The sequence below is a fragment of the Eumetopias jubatus genome, unplaced genomic scaffold (genome assembly GCF_037043125.1).
Source record: "Eumetopias jubatus isolate StellerSeaLion01/CBP00866 unplaced genomic scaffold, mEumJub1_p1.0 scaffold_10, whole genome shotgun sequence".
Classification (NCBI taxonomy): Eukaryota; Metazoa; Chordata; class Mammalia; order Carnivora; family Otariidae; genus Eumetopias; species Eumetopias jubatus.
Genome location: NW_028274816.1, coordinates 22,475,685 through 22,497,651, shown reverse-complemented (window position 1 = coordinate 22,497,651; position 21,967 = coordinate 22,475,685). Strand labels below are relative to the sequence as shown.

The 21,967-nt window shown below is 57.6% G+C and overlaps 2 protein-coding genes and 1 long non-coding RNA gene across 6 annotated transcripts in view; 1 reads left to right on the top strand and 2 right to left on the bottom strand.

Annotated features, from left to right (window-relative positions):
- The first annotated feature begins 2,545 nt into the window (after positions 1-2,545).
- SMPD3 (sphingomyelin phosphodiesterase 3) lies at positions 2,546-13,543 on the top strand. Its single transcript, XM_028092115.2, has 7 exons — positions 2,546-3,865; positions 8,578-8,653; positions 8,784-8,939; positions 10,451-10,540; positions 10,844-10,907; positions 13,048-13,210; positions 13,442-13,543. The coding sequence occupies exons 1-7, from the start codon at positions 2,546-2,548 to the stop codon at positions 13,541-13,543; spliced, it is 1,971 nt and encodes a 656-aa protein (XP_027947916.1).
- LOC148163166 (uncharacterized) lies at positions 11,691-13,395 on the bottom strand. The gene is made up of 2 exons (XR_015769132.1): positions 12,715-13,395; positions 11,691-11,932 (listed from the first exon to the last, which is right to left on the bottom strand). It is a non-coding gene; the product is annotated as an uncharacterized LOC148163166 (long non-coding RNA).
- Positions 13,544-17,284: 3,741 nt separating the features above from the next.
- Positions 17,285-21,967, bottom strand: part of PRMT7 (protein arginine methyltransferase 7) — a 44,439-nt gene continuing 39,756 nt past the window's right edge. For 3 of the 4 annotated variants that reach the window (XM_028092089.1, XM_028092096.2, XM_088027440.1), the window contains exons 14-18: positions 20,652-20,813; positions 19,459-19,533; positions 18,518-18,678; positions 17,717-17,813; positions 17,285-17,509 (exon numbers count right to left, since the gene is read on the bottom strand). In XM_028092089.1, coding sequence (XP_027947890.1) covers positions 17,333-17,509; positions 17,717-17,813; positions 18,518-18,678; positions 19,459-19,533; positions 20,652-20,813 — 672 coding nt within the window. In that variant the 3' untranslated portion in view covers positions 17,285-17,332. Of the gene's footprint in view, positions 17,510-17,706; positions 17,814-18,517; positions 18,679-19,458; positions 19,534-20,651; positions 20,814-21,967 lie in introns of all 4 variants that reach the window. The other variant, XM_028092104.2, reaches the window with a different exon arrangement.

Sequence of the window (21,967 nt, the reverse complement as noted above, 5' to 3'; positions counted from 1 at the left end):
GGTGAAGGCCACTGTCCGGTCTGGGACTCCAGGGCAGGATGTCAGGAGTCTCCTCCCATCCTCTGAAATAGCTTCCCCACCCCTGCCCCAGCGGGAAGGCTGGCCCTCTGCCCTCACCAACATCCTTGACAGTGAGCCTCATTGCCTGCACCTGAGTGAGAGGCTTTGCAACTACAGCACCAGACAAAGCCACGTGGTCCAGCTGCCCACAGGCGGATGGCATGCTTTTCCCAGATTAAACCAAGGCGCAGTGCAGAGCTGTCTGCAAAGGAACTGTTTCCCATGGCTCCTGGCCAGACAGCTGTGGTCTGAGTAGACACACCTGCTTCCCCAAACTGTAACCTTCTGGTGTTTCCTTCAAAGCGATTTCCCCTGAAGAAAGTAAAATCCTTGTGAAATGTATTCTCCAGAACCAGACACAGACACCAGCTAAAGTTCATCTTTAGACATTAAGCCCTGGTCTGGGACAAGCACCTCGTCCCCACTAAATCAGCCCTGGAGATGTGGCCATGGGAGTACCCTTAGGTGACAGGTGCATCCGGGAAATCCTCCCTTCCCCCCCGCTCCCCCCCCACACACACACCTTAGGCTTGGGGGCAGTGCAGATTGACCTCCATTCACCCACCTATTTCCTGAGCTCCTGCTGGTGCGGCCCCAGGACCCACCATGCCCTTGATGCAGCCCCTTCTTCCAGGAAGCTCCCAGTCTGCTGGGGAGGTGGCCGTGTTCCATGAGCTTTTATGACCTAGAATTGCAGAGCGCAGGCCATGCACAATGGGGACAGGAGCCCCCAGTGGAGGTACCTACGCCAGCTGACAAAAGGCGGCAAAAAGGCCTCTCTGAGGAGGTGATTTCTGAGCTGAGTCTAGAAGAAAAGGGGTGAGCTAGGTGAGGGGCAGGGCACGGATAGGAAAACACATCCCACTGAGTGGGAACTGGGCACAAGGGAGATGGGGCTGCAGACACGGCCGACCTGGCTAGGAGACAAGATGCCTAAAAAGGGCCCAGAGAGGCTTCCGAGGGTTTGGGGTATCTGAGGGATGGTCAGACCGGACAGAATCCCTCAAGCCACTGAATGGAAGATGGCCTGATGGAGACTCAGCCAAGAAAGCGGGTGAAGCATGATGCAGTCGTGGACCAGCCCAGGGGCTCCAGGGGTGGGGCGGATGCAATGTGGGGACTGGCAGAGGCACAACCCGGATGGCACCCAGGTCCTGGCTGCAGTGACCAGGGAGGCAGGAGGAAGACAGGCAGTGGGGCCAGGATGGATGGAACATGGGCACAGACTCCCGTGGCACCAGGGCAGAGGCTAGACTGGGTCGGGGAGACGATGACCAGGAAGTGAACCCACCAACAGTTCGGGTAATGAAGACTTGAGATGATGCTTATACCAGCTTCACCACAGAATGATCTCCCACAGGTCCCTGAAGGCTGGGCCAACACTCCAGACTCTTGTCTTTGTTGATTCTACATTCAGCGCAGTAACTGCAGCTAGGGGCCTCTGCTAGGCAGGGCCCTAAGGCCTGGTCTGAGGCTCACGCCCTCGGGGGGCCGGGGGGACTCATTCCTCCAGCTGTGGGCCTCAGCTGGGCCCCAGGGCTGCATCTCAGGCTTAGGGGAGAAGCTCGGGCCAGATCCTCACAGCCCCAGGACGCTTCTCCAAAAGTCACAGGGACCATCATTCCGGAAGTTGGTAAGGCAGGGAGGGGCAGTGCCAGGATCCTGGCCAGTCAGGGATTTCTGGTGGGGGTCAGCAGGGGTGGGAGTGCAAGGGCGGGCTGATGCTGCAGGATCAGCACAGTGAGAGCCCGGTTGTGGGTAGGGCCCTCCTGTAAGGGGTCCTCCTGCCAGCCACACTGCCCTGCACCCCAGGACTCTTTGACCCCATTTCTCTGCTGTGTGCTCCCTCTCTGTTCTGACCTGAAGGACACTCAGTGACAAGCGGGTATGTCTGAGGCTCCTCTGAATCAGGGTCACCCCTTGCCCGTTCCAGGCACACCCCTGGCTCCTAATGGGCTTCTGGCTGCTCCAGGCCAGCATCAGGCCCAGGCATCCTCCAGGGTCCCCAGCCTGCCTCCCAAATGCCCACAAAGCTAGGCCCCTCCAAAATCCGAGGTCCGTTTTTGAGCAGTTAGGTTACAAGATCAAGATGGACAGCTAGACGTGGTCATGTCACCAAGCTGTTTACTTCAAGAAAACCAAACACACACAGGCAAACAGAATACTCCTGTTTTCTGACAGAGGAAGCAGGAACAGCGTGAGGGAGAGAGTGGCCCCAGCCTCCAACCAGCTCCCCTAAAGGCTGAGTAAAGCCCCCTTATTTTCTGTCTTACAGGTTCTCCTGCAGGCCCTGGTGGCCCAGTATGGCCCCCTGAGGTGAACCATGACTGGCTGGCCAACACTCACCACTGACCACCTGGAGACGCAGCTCACCAGGAGGTGACCCCTCCTCCACCTGCTCCCCCCCCCCACCCCTCGCAGGAAAGTGCCCGCGCTGCCACGGACACCATGTAGTAGGGCCGGCCGCGGCGCCCAGTGAGCTGCGATGGTTTTGTACACGGCCCCCTTTCCCAATAGCTGTCTGTCCGCCCTGCACGCTGTGTCCTGGGCTCTCCTCTTCCCATGCTACTGGCTGGCGGACCGGCTCGTGGCCTCCTTCATCCCCACCACCTATGAGAAGCGCCAGCGGGCGGACGACCCGTGCTACCTCCAGCTACTCTGCACCGTGCTCTTCACGCCCGTCTACCTGGCCCTCCTAGTTGCCTCGCTGCCCTTCGCCTTTGTCGGGTTCCTCCTCTGGTCCCCACTGCAGTCCGCCCGCCGACCCTACGTCTACTCCCGGCTGGAGGACAAGGGCCCGGCCGGTGGGGCGGCCCTGCTCAGTGAATGGAAGGGTACGGGTCCTGGCAAAAGCTTCTGCTTTGCCACTGCCAACCTCTGCCTCCTCCCGGACTCGCTGGCCAGGCTCAACAATGTTTTCAACACCCAAGCACGGGCCAAAGAGATCGGGCAGAGAATCCGCAACGGCGCCAGTCGGCCCCAGATCAAAATCTACATTGATTCGCCCACCAACACCTCCATCAGTGCGGCCAGCTTCAGCAGCCTGGTGTCACCGCAGGGCAGCGATGGCGTGGCCCGGGCTGTCCCTGGGAGCATTAAGAGGACGGCCTCTGTGGAATACAAGGGTGACGAGGCTGCCAACGGCCCGGCCTCTGGGGAGGCGGCCGAGGGCGGTAGCCTGGAGGATGCCTGCATCGTGCGCATCGGAGGCGGAGGCGAGGAGGGGGGCCGGCCCCCCGAAGCCGATGACACCGCCACTGGGGCCCAAGCCAGGAATGGGGCTGGCGGGGCCCCACAGGGCCAGACGCCCAACCACAGTCAACAGGACGGGGACTCGGGGAGCCTGGGCAGCCCGGGCAGCCCCTCAGCCTCCAGGGAGTCCCTGGTGAAGGTGCGGGCCGCAGCGGACAGCGGCGGCAGCGGGGAGCCGGGCGCCACCAACAGCAAGCTCCCCTACAAGGCCTCCGGGGCGAAGAAGACAGCCGCACGCAAGAGGCGGCACCCGGACGAGGCCTTTGACCACGAGGTGTCCGCTTTCTTCCCCGCCAACCTGGACTTCCTGTGTCTGCAGGAGGTGTTTGACAAGCGGGCAGCCGCCAAGTTGAAAGACCAGCTGCATGGCTACTTCGAGTACATTCTGTACGACGTCGGGGTCTACGGCTGCCAAGGCTGCTGCAGTTTCAAGTGTCTCAACAGCGGCCTCTTCTTTGCCAGCCGCTACCCCATCATGGACGTGGCCTATCACTGTTACCCCAACGGGCGGCGCTCCGACGGCCTGGCCTCCAAAGGAGCGCTGTTTCTCAAGGTAGGAGGCCGTGGCCCTGTCCCGGGGCACAGGTCAGCCTGTGGTAGAGCCACGGGGCGGGGGCGGGGGGGGGCGCGGGTAGCTGCAACCAGGAGGTCCTTACACTCTGGGAGGGCTGGGGGCAGGCAAGGCCTTTCGTGGAGCTGAACAGGTGGGCGCCCAGCTCGGGGACAGGGGCTGAGGGTCCAGGCTCAGACAGGCCTGGCTGAGGACAGGGTGCTCTTGGGCAAGTTCCTCAGCTCTCTGAGCCATTATCTCCTCATTTGTAAAGTGGGGGCAGCCTGGTGTCCACTCATAGGGCAGGAAGTGAGCTTGAGGACTGGGGGGTCCTTGCGGTGCCGGCGGTCAGGGTGGCAGTGATAAAGGGAGGAGGAGGAGGAGGCAGGGGGCCCCTGTCCACGAAGGGGCCAACGCCCACTCGCTTAGGCCCACAGCTTCACAGGCCGGATGCGCCCTCCCTCCCGGCGGTCACGCAGCTGCCGTGCCAGGCACTCTGCCCACCAGCCCAAGGCTTTGCTCCCGTAGCCACTAATTAAAGGGAATCATAATTATTTCTGCTAATTTGGATGCAATTGCAGGAGTTTTTAGACCATGGTAATTTGGTCATTACCCATTATCTTCTACTGAGTCTGACAACACACCGAGTGTTGACTTTTTGTTCCCTACGCAAAAGCCACTCTCAGCGTTTCCAGGGTTTGGGGAAGAAACATTTGGCCAGTTGACACAGGACCCAGATCCCACTCCAGAGTGCTCACTGGTTCCTGTGTGGCTCTGCAGGCCCAGAGTTGGGGGTCCCTGACTCTCCTCTCGCAGCCTGAGATGCTAAAACTGAGTGAGCTCCTCTTACCTCCCCATTTTGGCATATGGTTCATCAATGTTCTGTTCCTCGGATATATTTTTGTCTCAGCAGCTGGAGTGACTTTCTGGGGGAAGGAAGGGATGTGTTGTCAAGCTCAGGAGGAGACTGAACCCTCTCCCTCCCACCCACTCTACCACAGATGGTTCAGAGGCTGGGGACCCCCTTGGCCCTGCCCCCAGCCCACACCCTCATCTCCCTCCTTGGTCTGGCACCCCAACCACCATGCCCACCAGGGTCACAACAGTCTCTTGGGACGGTCTCTCTGCTGCGGACATTCTTCTCACCTTTCTGGCCATTCCTTCCAGGCCCCTGGTCCCCTGCCCAGCCTTTAACTGCTGATGCTCCCTCGGCTCCTTAGCCTAAAACCGCTCTGCAGATATGCTTAATTTGGTCCACACCAACAAGTTTCCTGTGTTGGCCAACATTTAAAAATCAAGATATTCCATATAAAATCCTGTCTGCAACTTCCCTCCCACCTTGCAGATCTGACAGCACCTGGCGGGCCTCCTGCCTCCTGCCCAGCTCTCAGCCCTAGCTGAGGGGTTGGCAGCCCCCACAGCAGGGCGACCCAACCCCACGTGGGTAGTCCTCTTCATTTCCACGTGGTCACCATGCCAGCCCCACTCACCCACCTGGGGAGGTCGCTGCACAGACTCCACGTGCACACCTGTTTGAGGGCTCTCGAGTTTGTCCCAGCCCCCATCTCTTCCCCCGGGCCCCCAGCTCCATGTCCGGCTGCCTCCTGGACACAGTCCCCTTTCACTCATCATCTGCCCATCTCCATCAGCCAGTTTCCACCATGCCCACCTTGACTCCTCCCTGTGCCCTGAGCCTCTGCATCCAGGCTCCTCATTTCACTTTCCAACTACATCTGGGTCCACCCCCCCCAAGCCCCAGCTGCACTATCATGGCCCAGGCTGTCATTCCTCCACATCTGCCTGTGTTTGGGGCTGTCCTTCCCCTCCCAACCCCATCCCCCTCCCACCCCAGGTCTGACTCCTGTTGCCCCTTCCTGCTGCCTCAGGAAGAAGCCCAGCCTTCAGCTGGGCCCCTCCACCTGCCCTGGGCTCTGCTCCGGCACCCCACTCCCCCGGGGGGCCTCCGTACCCAGCTCCCCTTGTCCTGGCCCCGCCCTGGCTTGGCCACACCGCCTCTGTGGAGCTTCCACAGCCAGCTGTCCCTCTGTGGGACCCTCAGCCTGGTCCCCAGCCATCTTGCTCTCTGTCTCTCCAGTCAGACAGAAATGAGAATGGGCCATTTGAGCCCCGTGCACAGCAGACCCAGCTCATCGGTTGGTGAGAGCGGGCCTGTTTCTCCTGCCTGGAGGAGTGAAATAAATGAGGATTCGGGAGACAGGCCAGGGGCTAGGCCCTGGCTGCAGGTGGAGGTCAGTGCTCCCTCCATCTGCATCCCTCCTCTCCCCATGACGCATCTATGCCTGAGGAAAAGGTGCTTTCCTGCTACTGTGCACCCTGAGGAGGAAGGGACCGGAATCGCTCCTGCTCACGTCGAGGAGAGCCTGATTTTGGGCCCCTTCCCTGTGGACAGTCTCTGCCCACCAGGACTAAGAGGCACAGCCTCTCGGTGTGATTGTTTTTGCAAGAGAAACACAAACCTTTGCCACTCCTGAGGACTCAAGCCAGAGCAGAATCAATCAGTCCAAGCACGTAGGGAAGCGGATCCTGGCAGCTCACGGGGCTCACAGGGCTGACGGGGCTGACAGAGAGCAGGGAAGTCACGGGAGCAGCCAAGTTGCGCTGAGGGACGGGCAGCAGGGGCTGTTTTCTGGGAGGGTGGGGGGGAGGGCTGAGTGGTACCTCCACTGTCCCTGCCCCAGTGTCAGCACAGGCAGATGACACCAAGTGCCCAGTGAGTGAGGGGCTGACACACTAAGACCGTCGAATAGGTGAAAAGCCTGCCAGGTCACCAGGAGTTGAGAAAGCAGTGGAGAGTAGGGTGAGGAGCTGGGCTTGGGGCAGCAAACATCCGATGTGAACCGGCCTCAGCCGACAGAGCCTCGTGACCCCAAGCCAATTCTTGTATAATTTTAGTATAACCTGTATAACCCTCCGACCTGTTGTAAGGCTCTAGCAAGGCAGTGTCCATGAAATACCAAGCACTAGTGCTCAAGTTTATTATTATTCAGGGGGAACAGACCCACTGCCCCAGGAATACAGGGAGCAAGAGCGCCACCGTGTGGCCTTTGGGGGCACTGTGATTTTAAAACCGTGTTGTGTTTTTGCAACAGAGCACATCAATGGTATGTGATTTCCCGAGACATTGCAGGGGTGGCGGTACTGAAAGGCCGAGGTTTGGGTCTGGATTGTGGGCAAGAAGTGAGTGGTGAACATGGGACTTTATAAGCAGCCCCCAAACCAGGCTGTACTGCCCATTTTCAAGTCACCAGATGTTCATCTCTCTGGGCGCTGGGAAAGGAGAGATGTACATCCATCCAGACTGGGAAAGGAGACGAAGAGCTATAGAAAGCTAAGAACACTTAATGATGTGAAAACCCAGATGGAGGAGAATAATGCCTACCTGACTTTGGCAGCAACAAGAAAGGGAAGCCTCCCAAGGCTGTCAGAGTGGAGGGCCCGTGATGTGGCAGCGGTGGCAAGTCCAGGCCACTCTTAGCTGGGGGATGGGCAGGGTCATGTTCAGCAGATATATGTCCCCCAGACACGAACTGGCCTCTACACTCACCTTCCCTGGACGGTTCCCAGGCTCCAGGATCTCATCATCATAGAAAACCCATTCTGGAGCAGATTAAAGAAGTTCGGGGAAGACTGCTGAGGTTCAGGTTGGAGGAAAGCCCAGAGGGAAAGAGACCTCTGGGGAAAGGCATCCACAGATGATCCAAAGGAGCATGCCTGGCGGGGGAGGGGCAACGTCCCCCTCTGGCCTCCAGCAGCTGGGCCGTGGCCAGAGGGCCTGGGAGAGCTGCAGGCTGGGCAGCATCACTTACCTCCACGACCACAGCCCTGACAAGGGCTCAGGCCTGCAGCACGGTCACCACGGAGGGCTGTTTTGGGTTGTCTGTGATGTGACACCAGCCTGTGGAGAGAGCCCACCAGGATCATCTGCACTTGGGCAGGGAGTCTCAGAGGAGCCCCCAGACCCATTCCACCCCCTGGGGACTCCCCTAGTGAGCAGGAGGCAAAGGCTGAGGTCTGGGGAGAGTGCAGCATGAAGGCCTGCAGAGGCTGCTGTGGAGGAAGGAGGCCTGGGCTCTGGGCAGAGGCCAGGGGACACCTGAGGTCAGCCCATGACACAGGTGCCATGGAGACACAGGCCACAGCTGTCATCCCACATCAGGGAACCAACAGGAACCACTGCCAAAAAGCAGATGAAGTGGCTTCTCCTGAGCCACAGGGGCAGAGGCTGGGGAGACAGAGTCATCTCCGTGCTGGGAAGGGTGTCAGGCTCTGTGGCTCCGCTGCTCCCAGAGGGGAGTCTGACTTGGACTTCGGAGGGACGGGCTGCAGGGTGGGATCAGGTCTAGGCTGTGACTAAGGGAAGGGGGAAAGAGCCATCACAGGAGTGGACAAGGAACTGAAGGGCTGGCACATGAGGGTCATTCACATGGACACTCTGGGCACCAGGACAGGGAAGAAATGAGTGGGGATTTCTGCATTTTTCTTCCTATAAAGCCTTGCATGAATTACTAGTGGCGCTTACCATGCCAGAGGCTGGTATTTCTTGATACATCTGCCTCCCACACTGGACCAGAAGCTCCTAGAAGCATGACATGTGCTGTATCTACCTGGGCCCAAGTCAAGCCAGGAGCTGACAGAGATGGGCTTGTACTCAGAGCAATGAAGACTTCATCAATACCTCACCTCCTCCCCAACAGGTGCAGGTGGGAAGCACACCTCAGGACCAAAGAATTGTCGGGTACATCTCCTGCACGCACCTGCATGCCCTGCCAGGTAGGGTCTGGTGGCCCGGGCCTTCCAGGGGGTGGGCAGTCCGCCCCGCCGCGGGCTAGGGCTGGCACCGGGGCCTGACTGGGGTCTGACTGCAGCTCTGCCATCTGATCTCTCTGGTTCTGCCCCACAGAGGACAGTGCCATCCGGTGTGAGCAGCTGGACCTGCTTCAGGACTGGCTGGCTGATTTCCGAAAATCTACCTCCTCGTCCAGCACAGCCAACCCCGAGGAGCTGGTGGCGTTTGATGTCATCTGCGGAGATTTTAACTTTGACAACTGCTCCTCAGGTGAGGCGGTGGTCCTGCCCAGTCAGGTCGGCTGCTGGGGCGGGCATGGGCTCCAGGCACGGCTGGAAAGGCTTGGGTTCTGCAGCTTGAAGAACTTCCTGCTCCTTGTGAGCATGTGGGTGAGATATTAGCAAGACTAGGATTTCTCTGCCCCCTAGAAATCCTAAAATGAGAAGAGCCCACGCTCTGCCTAGAAAGCTCAGAGGCCTCCTTACTGGAGACAAAGAGATGCCCTAAAAATGAACCTCTGACAAAGAAGCCTCGGGGCCTCTGAAACTCAGACTATGCGCGAGTCAGCTAACACTACCCACCAAGTCCTCAGTCATCTCTTGCTTTGCACCAGGCATGATTCTAACGGCTGTTTCATTTAAATCTCAGAACAATCCTGAGAGTGAGCACGGTGCTGATCTGCAGGGGTGAAGAGGAAGCAGAGACCCAGACAGGCCCAGTCACTAGTCCAAGGTCACACAGCCAGGACATGGTTGAACTGGGATTTGAACCCTGGCAATTATGCCTTTAACCATTAGGCTAAAAGACTAAAAATTGATCATGGGCAAACTTTTAAATAATTGACTTAACTAATCTGGTGATCACGCTGATCTCAGGGACCTCCTGGGAGTTTGGGCAGCTCTGAGCTTCCCTCAGCCCAAGGAGCTGATGGGAGGAACCCCCAGTCCCCCCCACCCCCCCACCGCGCCCACTGGCTCCTGGGCTCCTTCCACAACAGCTGAAGTCCCAGGTGAAACCAAAGATGCGTGAGTGACATGGGGTCTGTGAGCTCAGGCTTAGCCTGCAGTGAAAGCAGGACACCTGAAGGTCCCACCTGGAGCACAGGGTGGTGCCCTTACCTGGTGGCAGCTGTTTCTATCGGTTCCTGACCCAGAAATCAACCCCTGACCATAGTGACAACTCCAGGGTGGGTGAGGGACAGTGCCTGCCATGGAACACACAGCCCCGGGCCACAGCCTGCGGTGCCCTCAAAGTCACATGCCTGGGACCAGCGCCAAATGCTGGGTGTTCCTGGGATCTTCCTGAGTCAGGGTGGGAACATGGCACACAAAGAAGAGGCTGCTGGAGAGTTCCACCCAGTCGGGCCCCACTTGGTGCCTGTCTTCCTCCCAGGGGGTGTCTGGCTCCATGAGTTGGCTGGACTAACTGGAATCCAGGGCAGGTCACTTCTCCCTCTGAGCCTTGTAGGGTCACTCCTCACTCAGCCTGGGCACCCAGGGCTGTGAAGGCAGGAGCACCCAGAGAGAGCCCAAGGGGGACAGCGACCACTGTCCTCAGAAGGATAGCTCAACCCAGGGTTGGGGGGGTGCTTTCTCAAGGACACAGAAAACCAGTGACAAATGAACCGCAGGTTCATCTCAGACCACAGAGCCCACCCAGAGGCAGTTAGCCGAGGGACTCGGTGGCATCTGGTCAGCATGACTGACTAGAAGCAGAGGCAGGCAGCCCTGAGGACAGACACCCTGTGCCCCACAGCAGCCCCCCTCTCCCTGCTTGCACAGATGACAAGCTGGAGCAGCAGCACTCCCTGTTTACACACTACAAGGACCCCTGCCGCCTGGGGCCCGGAGAGGAGAAGTCCTGGGCCATCGGTGAGCTGGGGCTGGGGGCAGAGGTTTGAGGGTGGGGGCACCAAGGGGGGCCGGGGGAGGGGAGGGGCACCGCCGAGGCCTGAGCCCACCATGCCAAGGCCTGACACTACACCAAGGCTGGGCTCCCTGCAGGCTTCCCAGGGAGACTTCAGGCCCTGCCCCCAAGACCCCACTGCAAGGGGCAGGGGAAGTCAGCTGCCCAGGCCTGAAGCCTCACTCAGACCTCCCGCCCCAGGGAGGCGGCCCTCCTAGAGGCTGGTTGGGCCCTGCCCACAGTGGCCACTCTCACCTCCTCGTTCCCAGGTACCCTGCTGGACACAGACAACCTCTACGACGAGGAAGTATGCACCCCTGACAATCTGCAAAAGTAAGCAGCCAGCAGCCATGCCGCCACGGTCGGGCAGGGGAGGGTGGCTCCTGGGGCTGGGATGAGCATTGAGCATGGAGCTGGGTTGTGCTGGGCAGAGCAGAGAACACAGTTCCATGGGAAAGAAGCCTGTGAGGACCTCAGGGACTGAAGCTGGGGTGGGTGGAAACTGGGCCACCCTCATGCCCCGGGGGGCTGGTCCTCCCACGGAGAAGCCTCCCACCAAGACAAGGGGCTCGAGGTGGCATTTCCTACATCAGCACCAGGGTCCGGGCTCACTTTGGAAGAACTTGGCCTGCCCTGAGCCCCATCCTGTTGAGGCACTTCCAGGAACAGGAAAGGGCCCAGAACCCCCCGGGGCGAGGCCAGGGCTGCCGAGATCCCTGTGGAAGGGCCGTGGGGATGGCCTGTGTTGCAGGGACCCTGGCAGCTGGTAGCCACAAATTAGGCAAATTAAAATACGAGCGGAGCTAACACAGACCGGTGTTTTCGAAGTAGAGACAGTTCCATCCTAGCCGAACTTCATACTTGAATCTGATGAGACTTCCATAAAGGGCACATTTGAGAGGCCAGCAGAACCAATTTATAACTCACAGCCTGAGACTGCACAGAGTCATGGCAGTGGCTCCTCACAGCTAATTTGAGCCAATTAATTAGATTATAGACTAAATTTGAAACATCATCCTATGCTGAGAAAATTATCTTTTTATGAGATGATGATTAAAAAATGACTATCAGTAACTCTTAGATCATTGATGCTGGAATTAATTATCAAAGGCAAAGGACAGTAATGGATTATATTTCTGAGATGTAATGATGTTCTGCATGTCATTAGTGTATTTATCTCAGGGCTGATAAAGACCTTGTAGGAACCCATGTTTGCTGGCTGTGCACATCCAGGCGCCCCTTCCATGGGTCCCGGCATGAGCCAGCCTGGCGGGTCTGTGCGGTGTCTGTCGGCGCCTGCCCTCTGCAGGTCTCCCGTGAAGGCTCTTCACCGCGGGTGCTCAGGCTCCAGAGGAAACCTGGCAGGAAGGGAACAGCAGACAGGAAGTCAAAAGACCTGGATTCAGGGTGTTAACACCCCAGCTGAGCACCTTGCACATCGTGTAGAACCTTGACCCACACTTAAGCACCTACATAGTTTCCTTCCTCCAAGGAATGGGATGGGAGACACATCCTATGTTTGTTTCTTTTCCAAGTTTTACTTAAGTCACCTCTACACCCAATGTGGGGCCTGAACTCACACTCTCAAGATCAAGAGTCACATGCTCTTCCTACAGGCCCCCCCCCACCACGTTGTTCCTTTCTCAGCATGCCTGGTCCCCAAAGTGTCCTGGGGCCCACGGTGATCATCCTCGTGTCAGAGGAGAGCTCAGGAGTTGGGTGGCACAGCCGCTCAGAGCTAGATGGACCCAGGAATCCAGTACTGGAATAGGGCCTGGGTGCCCTCCTGCCTCGCCCAGCCCCCTGCTGACCTGAAACAACAATCCCAGGAGGTCTGAGGACTTCGAGAAGTCCCTGAGGTTCCCTGCAAAGACCCTTTCCCAAAACAGGCCCCCCAGTGGCTCTGAGCAAAGCCCTGTTCTGCACCTCTGTCCCTGACTCGGCCCCAGGTTCTGGGCAATGCTGTGTCCAAACTTCAGCCACAGCTAAGCCCAAAGTGGACATGGGACATTCCTGGACAGACTCTGGAGTGGCACGGCTCAGCCAGGAATTCACAGGCTCACACTGAGTTTCCCTCCACCCCAGGCCCTTTTTGGCTCCACAGGGAAGACAGATCTTAAAACACCGGGTTTGGTCTGACCTGCTTCTCTCTCACTTGGGGATGAGAACGTGGCTCCAGGGCACCTGGGTGGCTCAGTTGGTTAGGCAACTGCCTTTGGCTCAGGTCATGATCCTGGAGTGCCGCCAGGATGAGTCCCACCAGGATGAGTCCCGCATCAGGCTCCCTGCTCAGCAGGGAGTCTGCTTTTCCCTCTGGCTCTCCCCCTTCTCATGCTCTCTCTCTCTCTCTCAAATAAATAAAATCTTAAAAAAAAACAAAACAGAGAACGTGTCTCCACACTCAGAATCTGGGGCCTGGGGAAGGGGGCAAGGGGCTCACCTTGCTTCCTGTGCCTTCCTGTGTGTCGAGCAGGGTCTTGGAGAGCGAGGAAGGCCGCAGGGAGTACCTGGCCTTCCCCACCAGCAAGAGCCCCGGGGTGGGCCAGAAGGGACGCAAGGACCTGCTCAAGGGCAACGGCAGGCGCATCGACTACATGCTATATGCGGAGGAGGGGCTGTGCCCGGACTGGAAGGCCGTGAGTCTGGGGTGGGCCGGGCAGCCAGGCTATGCCTGTAGATAGGGGACCCTTGCCCTGCACCCCTCAACAGCACGGAGCTCACCTCTGAAAACGAGATCGGTCAGTCCCACAGACCCTGGGGCCCATGTGATGCTCCCACCGCCCCATCCCGCGGCCCCACCCCTGCTCCCCAGGCCCCTCCTTTGCAGGATACCCTCTGGATCTAATAGGGATGCTTCTCCCCAACAGGAGGTGGAAGAATTCAGTTTTATCACCCAGCTGTCTGGCCTGACTGACCACCTTCCAGTGGCCATGCGGCTGATGGTGTCTTCAGGAGAGGAAGAGGCATAGACCAGCCACGTCATTCCGAGCAGTGGGGCCTCTGCCAGCCCTTTGAGCCGCAGCACCTCTCTGGCCATGTCCTCTCCAGCGAGTGCCCCTGGTGCTGGGGGAGGAGGGCAGGGACCCGGGGGGAGCCTCGGTCAGTCCCGGGTGAGCTGGAACCAGCGCCGTCCTGCACCTCTGGGCACTCACCGTGGACGGAGGAGTCAGGCCGGCCTTGGGAGCCGCAGCTGCCCAACAGTGCCATTCTTTCGAAACGTGATTTTCTACAAATCTACAGCACAACCTAGTTTGTAACCCGGGGGTTAGTATGAGAACCGGGTTTCGTACTCTTTGTATCTCTTCTCAAGCTTCGTCCAGGGTTCATTATTTTTGTCTGCTGCCATGTTGTGTCGCATGCCTGCACCCTCGCATGCACGCTGCCCGCATGTCACATGCCACGCCGTAGCCACACAGACCCCTCGCTCGGGCCTCACCCAAGGCCAAACTCCAAACACGATCAGAACCAGCCAAAGAAGCATTTCTGGGCACAGGGCCACAAGTTCCCGCCTCCAGCCCAGACGGCTAGCAAGCAGGGACCGTGAGGGCTATGTCCAGTTACCAGCAAGGCCGGGCTCTTCCCAGGGTCTTGCATTCAAGGGCGATTACATTTTAAAAAGAAAAACAGAAAAAGTTAAGAAAACCACCCTTCACTTTAGAGGGTCTGCAAACCATGAGGGAGAACACTGCTTGGGGTCCCCTCTCCCAGCCAAACAGGGCCCCAGAGGCTCCCCCAAGAGACTTCAAAGTGGGCAGAGGGAATCTGAGGAGAGGGCCAGGGGGACTTCAGGTTTTCCAAATGATAGATTTATAGCTTTTCTGTCAAAACCAACGCATCCTCTTCTTTCTGCCTGATCCCATTTCCCTTCTGGACACCTCTCTGGTTTGGGACCAAGCTTTCCCTGGCAGAGCTCAGGAACTGTCTGCCTGCCTCCGGGTGAGGCTGCAGCTCTGTCATCCCAGGCCCAACCTGAAAGGCGACCCAGGGGCCCTGGATGAAGGGGCAGGAAGCCAAGGTGCAGACCGGCCTGTCCCCTCACCCTCACCAGTGTGGAGGCTGGGGGTAAAGGCCGGGGGCCACTGCTTGCCTGGGGCAGCGAGTGGTACTGGTTGGCATCCAGGCCCGTAGATACCCACTCTGCCACCATGTGACCAGGACCAGACCTGGGTACTGGGCAGGAATTGGCAGAGCCCGCAGGTGAGGTCCGCAGCTCCCCTCTCCATGGCAGCACTGCCTCTGCCTACCTGCCTTTTTTAAACACACCTGGGGATGCTCCCCACAGTCACGCAAGGGAGGCTGGTGTCTGTTTCCCAGTACAAGGACCCTCCAACTCGGAGGACTGTTCTTGACAACCCCCACTGTCACCTCTCCTCGAAGCGCCCCGACCTTGTGCCCACCTGGCTCAGAGCCAGCTCTGCCCAGCGAGGCTGGGGAGTGCACCAGGACCCTTCGAATACTAGAAGCCTCCTGGTGCCGGCGCGCTGATGCTGTGCCTTGTCACCCACCTGAGCTGCAAGAGGGATCAAGACGGGGGCCAAGCAGCCAGCCAGAGGCTCTTCAGAACCATACACACGGGGGCACTGGTTTGTTCAGGGCAGTGTCTGGGCTGAGGGCTTTGCTGCCAGGAGCATTCCCTGACCAAGCCCCCCAGCCCCACCCTGAGTCCAGAGCCAGGACGGGCTGCTCAACCCTGAGCACACAGTCCCACCTGGACTCTCTGCTGTGCCTCTCCTCTGAGGGCCTGGCCTCCAGGGCCCTGGCTAGGCTCCGTGGGGTCAGAGGGCCCCCCACTCCCAGGAGCAGCCAGGAATCTCTGCTCACACAGGCAGGGCCCAACTGAACACGCTCGATGCCTGGATGGCAGGACTGAGCCAAGGCCTTCAGGCTTCGAGTCAGCCGTGTCCAGGAGAACAGGAGAGACAGAGGCCAGGGTTCCTGAAGCAGAGAAACGCTGGCCCAGCCTCCATCCCTCCGAGGAGCCACCTCCCTCCCAGGGCAGCTCTCCGGGAGCCGCGGCACAGGGGGCACATGCTTCTCTCCCTACTCACAGGGCGGCCTTAGGCAAGTCATACCTCCCTGTGCCTCGGTCATTTCCTGTCCTAACAAGGTCGCCTCTGCCCAGCCTGGCCCTGGCATCTGGAGCCGGGCCAGCCTGCATCCCACCTCCCCTCGCCCGTCCCTCTGGCGCAGCCTCAGCACTGAGGCCACGACTGCCCAACCACACGTTTCATCAAGGCTGTGGACTCCTAGGACCATGCACAAGCCAGACTTTTCCATTTTGATTTTTTATAAAAGAGAAAACACTATCAGGATCTCAGATTCTGTGGCATCTAGGCCTAGGAGGGGTGGACACAGGGGTCATCCAAATCCCCACCCAAGGCCCCACGCCTGCCCCAGGCCCAGCCTCCTCCACAGAAGCCAGGAGGCAGGGGTCAGCTTCGGAAGGAAACGGTCATTTCCATTTGTCCAAACCACCTTGAGTTTTAAAGTATGAATATTAACCTTGATGCTTTTTAACTATTGTATTAACTTGCTGAGATTTAGAAATACTGTTTTAAAGGAAAAAAAACAATTTTTTAATTTCTGTATTTTTTTCTGTATTGTATCCTCATGGGACATTAGGGGTTTTATATGGTAAGCACACCTAAGGTTTTGGTAAAAATATTATCAAATATATATCCAGACGATTCTTCCCTAGGAGAAAAACAATCTTTACACCTGATAAAAATATTTTGAAAAGAGAGGTGTTTTTTCCCTTTACTGGTGCTGAACGGAAGGATGGATAATAAGAAAATAAAACTGTGAGGCTCAAGGCTGGTGTTCTCTTATTTGAGTGGCAAGCTGGGGCCAGGCTGTGGGGGGCCGGCCTTTCCTGCCTTCCCCCCAGCAGCACGGGAACAGAATAAATCTGCCCTGAACCGCCAGAAAACCAGGCCACCTGGGTTCCTACTATCTCCTTGTTCCCTCTGCAAGTGGGAATAAAGAACGAAAGGCACCTTGAGTGAGGAGAAGCCAGGCTGGGACCACCTCAGGACTCCCTGGCCTTCCCCAGCAAAGCAAGCGCCAGGCTGGAGTGGCTACAGCGTACCCATCTGCCCCAGGCCTCCAAGGTGGCGGGAGGTCCTTCTGCTAGAATGGGGGCACACAGGAAAAGGCTTTACCTCCTGGCTCCTCCTCCTGATGGCTGCTTTCCTGGGTCTGCATCTCAGGAAATGCTTCAAGACCACCTCTTCCCTATCCTCTGAGCAGCAGCCTGCTGTCCAGGTGTCAAGTCTCAGTCACGGGCTGATGCTGCATACGGAGGCCAGACACTTACGGATATGCCTGGATAACGTCACCCAACACATGAGAAGGACGGCCCTGCCAGGGTCTTTCAGGCCCAGGGCCTAGCCACAAGTCAGCATCCCAACCTAGATCTAGAAGCCCCTCCCAGCTGAGAGCACACAACCTGCCTGGCCCAGGCCGCTCCCAGCACAGCACAGGGACCCTGCCATGTGAGAGCTTTCTGAGCACTTCGGAACCACGGCGGGGGGCGGGAGGGAGGGGGGAGCTCCCTGGCCCCTCCTCGGTTTCAAATTCAGTCAGCAGCTCAGCCTGCCCGTCACATCCGAATCGAGGAACTGGCGGGCACAAAAATGCAAAAAGGGAAGAGGGCTCCTCGGAGCCCAGAGGCCTAACTGGGCCCTGAAAAGAGCGGGACCTTCACGCCATTCAGAGCCCAGAGCCCTCGGGCCACTTTATTTCGCAACAAGTGAGGGTCAGCACCCGTCCTTCCGGGTGTCTGACAGCGTGAAATCCATGGTGACGTCCCCAGTGCGGGGGTGGAACTCCACGGTGTAGCTGACGGTCCGAGGGCCGCCCCGCGGAGCTCTGCAGTCCGGGCTGGTGAAGAAGTACACAGCCTGCTTGCAGTGCGGGTTCCAGCAACAGTCCTCCTGTAGAAGCAACAAGAAGGCAGTGACGGCAGAGCCCCCTCCTGGTCAGCCTCCAGCCCAGGCAACTCACAATGAGAAGCTGCCGCTCAGGGCCAGGTGACCTGGGGCCACGGAGGAGTTTGGACCTGGCTGCCTATGCCAGGGGTACCCAGAGCAGTGCCAGCTCTCAGGGCGGGCCTGCTCTGGGACTCACGTACACAGCACTACCTTGTCCTCTGCAGACTCCAGGAGGCCGGTGCTGATGGTGCTGTCAGGGGTCAGGTGGTATTCCATCCACAGGACGGCCCCATGGCTCCTCCCAGGCCTGGGGGTGGGGGGATGTTGGGCCAAATAGAAACAGCCATGCAAGAGACAGGCAGGCATAGCCACAGCTTCCCTCTGCCTTCCAGAAACCTCTAATCTCTCCTTCCTACTCGATCAGGAGGCTGCTAATACCACCTGGCTAAAGGCCACTTGGTAAAACGCTAAGCAAAAAGAACCACAACCCAAAGCCCCACTTGCTCCCTGCAGCCTGGCCAAGCAGTTAGAGGAACCACGGGGCCGGGGTGTTTCCTCAGGGAAGCAGCAGCTCCTCCCTCTGAAGGGAGCTGGAGCTGGACGGCCCAACTGTGCCTCACAATGAGCAGCCCTTACCAATTCCTAACCTGCTTTAATTCCCAGCAGAGTTCAGGAAAAATGGCCCAGTGAGTAACCATAGCAACCAAAACTTACGTTTCTGTACAGCTCTGATTGTCATGATGCTGAGCTCAAGGGGAGCTGCAGATGTAGGGGGATGTGCAAAGCCCACTCTGAATCTCCCTCTCCACCAGCACACACCCAGGGGCTATGGGGACCTGCTAGAGACTCAGGGCCACTTCGGACCAGGAGGGGCAAGGCCCAGACAAGAAGGCCATTCACCCCACGTGAGAGCAGCCGAAGTAAGTGCTTAGCCACCTGGGCAGTAACTAGACAGAAAGCAGGCCCCACCCTCTCTTCCCCCACTTGCTGCACCCTGGAACCTGTTCTTACCTCCTCAGCTCAATGGAGCCCTCAGCACGGACCGGGTGCAGGGGGACCGGGTGCCGAAAATCAAAGGTCATGATCTGCTGGGGCTCGGACAAGCGGCGACATGGGTATTCCCACAGTGGGTGGGGCTCAGCCTCCTTGCTCTCCCTGAAGTCCAGGGCACGCTGAGAAGGTGAAGGGGAGGTGGGGGTGTACAGAAACAGAGACAGAGCCAACAGCCTAAAGATAAGGGACTCAGGTCCAGTCTCCAAGGTCTAGGCCCGTGGTCCTTCACCTCCTTGGCCCAGGTCCCTGAGAATAACTGCCGCAGTCACCTGGCGCAGTGGGTCCTCACAGAAAGACCACAGGCACCTGGATCAGACCAGCTGCCTTCTCCATTCCCCGCTGCTGTGCACAAGTGTCTCCTCAGTGAGTCACTTCACCTAAGCCTCATTATCTCCTTTTTAAGATGGGATGACACTCCTGGTCATGAGCTACTCTGAGGACCAAATGTCTACAGTGGCAAAAAAAACAAACAAACAAACATCTGGCACTTGGACACTCGCCCATTCAGTGACCCTTCCTGAGCACTACAGCTGCCATGTCACGGCGACATGAGGCTCCCAGTCTAGAGGGAGACAGGAGTCACAGTGCCTGTGGACACTAGCCTCCAGCTGAGAATGGGGCTGGGTAGGAAAGCTGCCCCACAGGTGATCTCTGGGCTGCTGCCTGAAGGTCACACACGAGTTGGCGGCAAGGAGAGTGTATAAAGCCAAGCAGTGAGGGGGCACGGGGTGCAGCCCAAGGCACAGGGGTGATGGGTGGGGTAAGAAATGGGGCCAAACTCAAGATCTACATGTTCACTTGCACTGTGTAAAGGAAGGCCGAGTGGGAAGGGCAGGACGCTGTGGCCACGCGGAGTGGGGGAGTGGGATCCCGCAGGGTGGAACTGTGGCCCCACCTACCTTAATCATGTCATCCATGATGTGCACATCAAAGCCTTCGCAGTCACCACAGGGACTCCGGATCCGCCACAGGTCCTGTGAGGAAGGCACAGCCCTTGTCGACACCCAGCTGGGGATGGACATCACAGGTTCTGTAGAGCAGCATGCCGGCATCCACACCCACCCACAGACACAGAAGCGTGGTCACAAGAGCAAGAAGGGTCAGTGAAGTTGGGCTGGGGGTGCCCCAGCCCCAAACCTGAGGCACACCTTGCTATTCCCGCACACTTGGAAGAGACCCCAAGGTCGAAGGGGCTCAGAGATTTCAAGGATCCAGGATGGTCATTCAAATCTGCCAGGTCTCACAGGACCCCAAGTCCTCACCTACAGGGGGACAATCTGCCAGAGCCACTGGGATGGGTTTTCTTGAGGAAGAAATCTGTAAACTAGCTCCTGAGGCTCTGCACCTACGAACAGAGCACGAGGACAATGGGAGGGAGGGGACCACAAGTGCACCCGGGCCAACCAATTTTGTGTCCCATTTCCAGGATACATGCCTGGGAATGAGCATCATTCCCACATTCCCTCCTGGGCCATGAAAGCCAGAACCCCCGTGGAAATCTCATGAGGCAAATAAGCAACATGGAAGAAATGCCCAGAAAATAAGCGACAGAGCCACTGAGCTGCCAATGGATGAAGCTGCTCTAATCAAAGAAATATCAAAGGAGGTTCACTCTACTTCTCAGGTTGAAAGCATTTCAAAATCCTTTTAAAAAGAAATGCCTTTCCCAAAACGACTTTGTGACTGGTTCTGCTTTGATGAGAAAATCAAAATGAAGCTTTTCAATTTTTTCTTGCATAAAGAACCTGACTTTCCATCTCAAAATGCTTTTAACAACTGGAGCGTCAGCTCTTCTTAAGAGCAGAGCATACCATGCAGCATGTCTTCTGAAACTCTTCATTTATGTTTTTTAATTATTCTGATAAGGGATAACTGTAAAATGACAACACACAGCCACTTCCACTTCGTATGCCAAATTACTGCATTTGTACAAAGGCAAGCCTTTTCCATTCAACCCTGCAGTGTGCTGATACAGAAAAGGACAGACTCCCACCATGAGGACTCACACTGCTCCACCTGCACCCAAGGTCTCTGCAAGAAAACAAGGCCCCTCCCCTCCCAGCCCTTCTGCAACAACTTGTGGGTGGCCTACCCTGAACTCCACGACCACAGCGTGCAGTGAGGCAGCCTGGGGCATCACCACAGCACCGGGCCCCAGCTGCTGGTCCACAGCGGTCCGCACGTACCAGAAGTACAGGTTGTGCCATGGCAGTAGGCTGGTGGTGAAGAACGGCTCCCCCAGCAGGAGAGAGACCTGGCAATCAGAGCAGGAAGCAGGACCAAGGCATCAGAATGATCCAGCTAAAGAGTGAAGGCACATTACAAGTTTCATGGGAAACACGCAAACAAAAAGGCATTCATTCACTCACTCAGGCAACCAACGAGCATGCCAGGTCTGCCCCTGCCCTGAAGGACAGAAAGATGAGCAGACACGAGCCCCGCCCTCAGGAGCGCAGAGAGGTGAAGAGGGGATCCTTGTACAGCGCAGTAAGCTTTGCCAGTCAGAGGCCAGGAAGGGACATGTGGAGGGAGCCCAGACGGAACAGCATCAGGAAAGCTTCCTGAATGGCATCCTGTAGGTAGATCCCCACTCCTAGCTTATCATGACAAACTGTTACCAGTGCTCCTCCAGCAGGCTGCCTCACTAGGTTCTGAGCACCAGAGAAGCAGGGAGGTTGGCAGCACAGTATCCCCCCACCCTGCAAAGTACTGGCGCCGAGCCGATGATCAGTGAATGTTTGCCAAGTAAATGAACAAACACATGAATAGGAGTCAGAAAAGCAAAGGACCGGGGATTCGAACAGAGGGATGCAGGGGCAAAAGCATGGGTGTGAGAGCAAGGCCCTTCGGGAGCTTGTTACACAAGCAAACAGGGTAGAATTGGTAAAGGGTGAGGCCAGAAAAGTGAGGCCAGAGGAGCCAAGTAGCCCAAAGGCAGCTGATGGCAGGCCAAGGGGACTGGACCCTATCCTGGAGGTAAGAGGGGATCTCTAAATGCTTTCATCAGGAGTTCAAATGGAAGGAATGTGTGTTAGAAAGAGCCCTCTGACAACCAAGAAGCATGTGGAGACCCCACCCACAGGGAGCATGGGCACAGGAGACGACTTGGCTGAGTACTGCAATGGACCAAGCAAGGAGTGGGGAGCGTACAGAAGGAAGGAATGGGAGACGTGGCAGATGCTGAAGAGACAGGGCACCCAGGGCTGGGCCCAAGCAGAGGGGCATCAAAGGAGGGGCCGGTGTAAGATGATACCTGGTGTCCAGCTGAGGTAAGGAAGATGCAGAAGGAAACACTGAAGACAGAAAAGAGTTGGTCCTGCAACATTGGAACAAGGCAAGAAAGCCTGGTCTCACCCCTTCCAGTCACCACTCTAGTGACCTGGAGGCTAGCCAGTGGCCATTATCAGT

Coding starts and splice junctions, on each gene's coding strand:
- SMPD3 (XM_028092115.2), top strand. CDS start 2,546: ATGGTTTTGTACACGGCCCCCTTTCCCAATAGCTGTCTGTCCGCCCTG. Junction 3,866..8,577: donor AAGGAGCGCTGTTTCTCAAG/GTAGGAGGCCGT, acceptor CCTCCCCAACAG/GTGCAGGTGGGAAGCACACC. Junction 13,211..13,441: donor TGTGCCCGGACTGGAAGGCC/GTGAGTCTGGGG, acceptor TCTCCCCAACAG/GAGGTGGAAGAATTCAGTTT.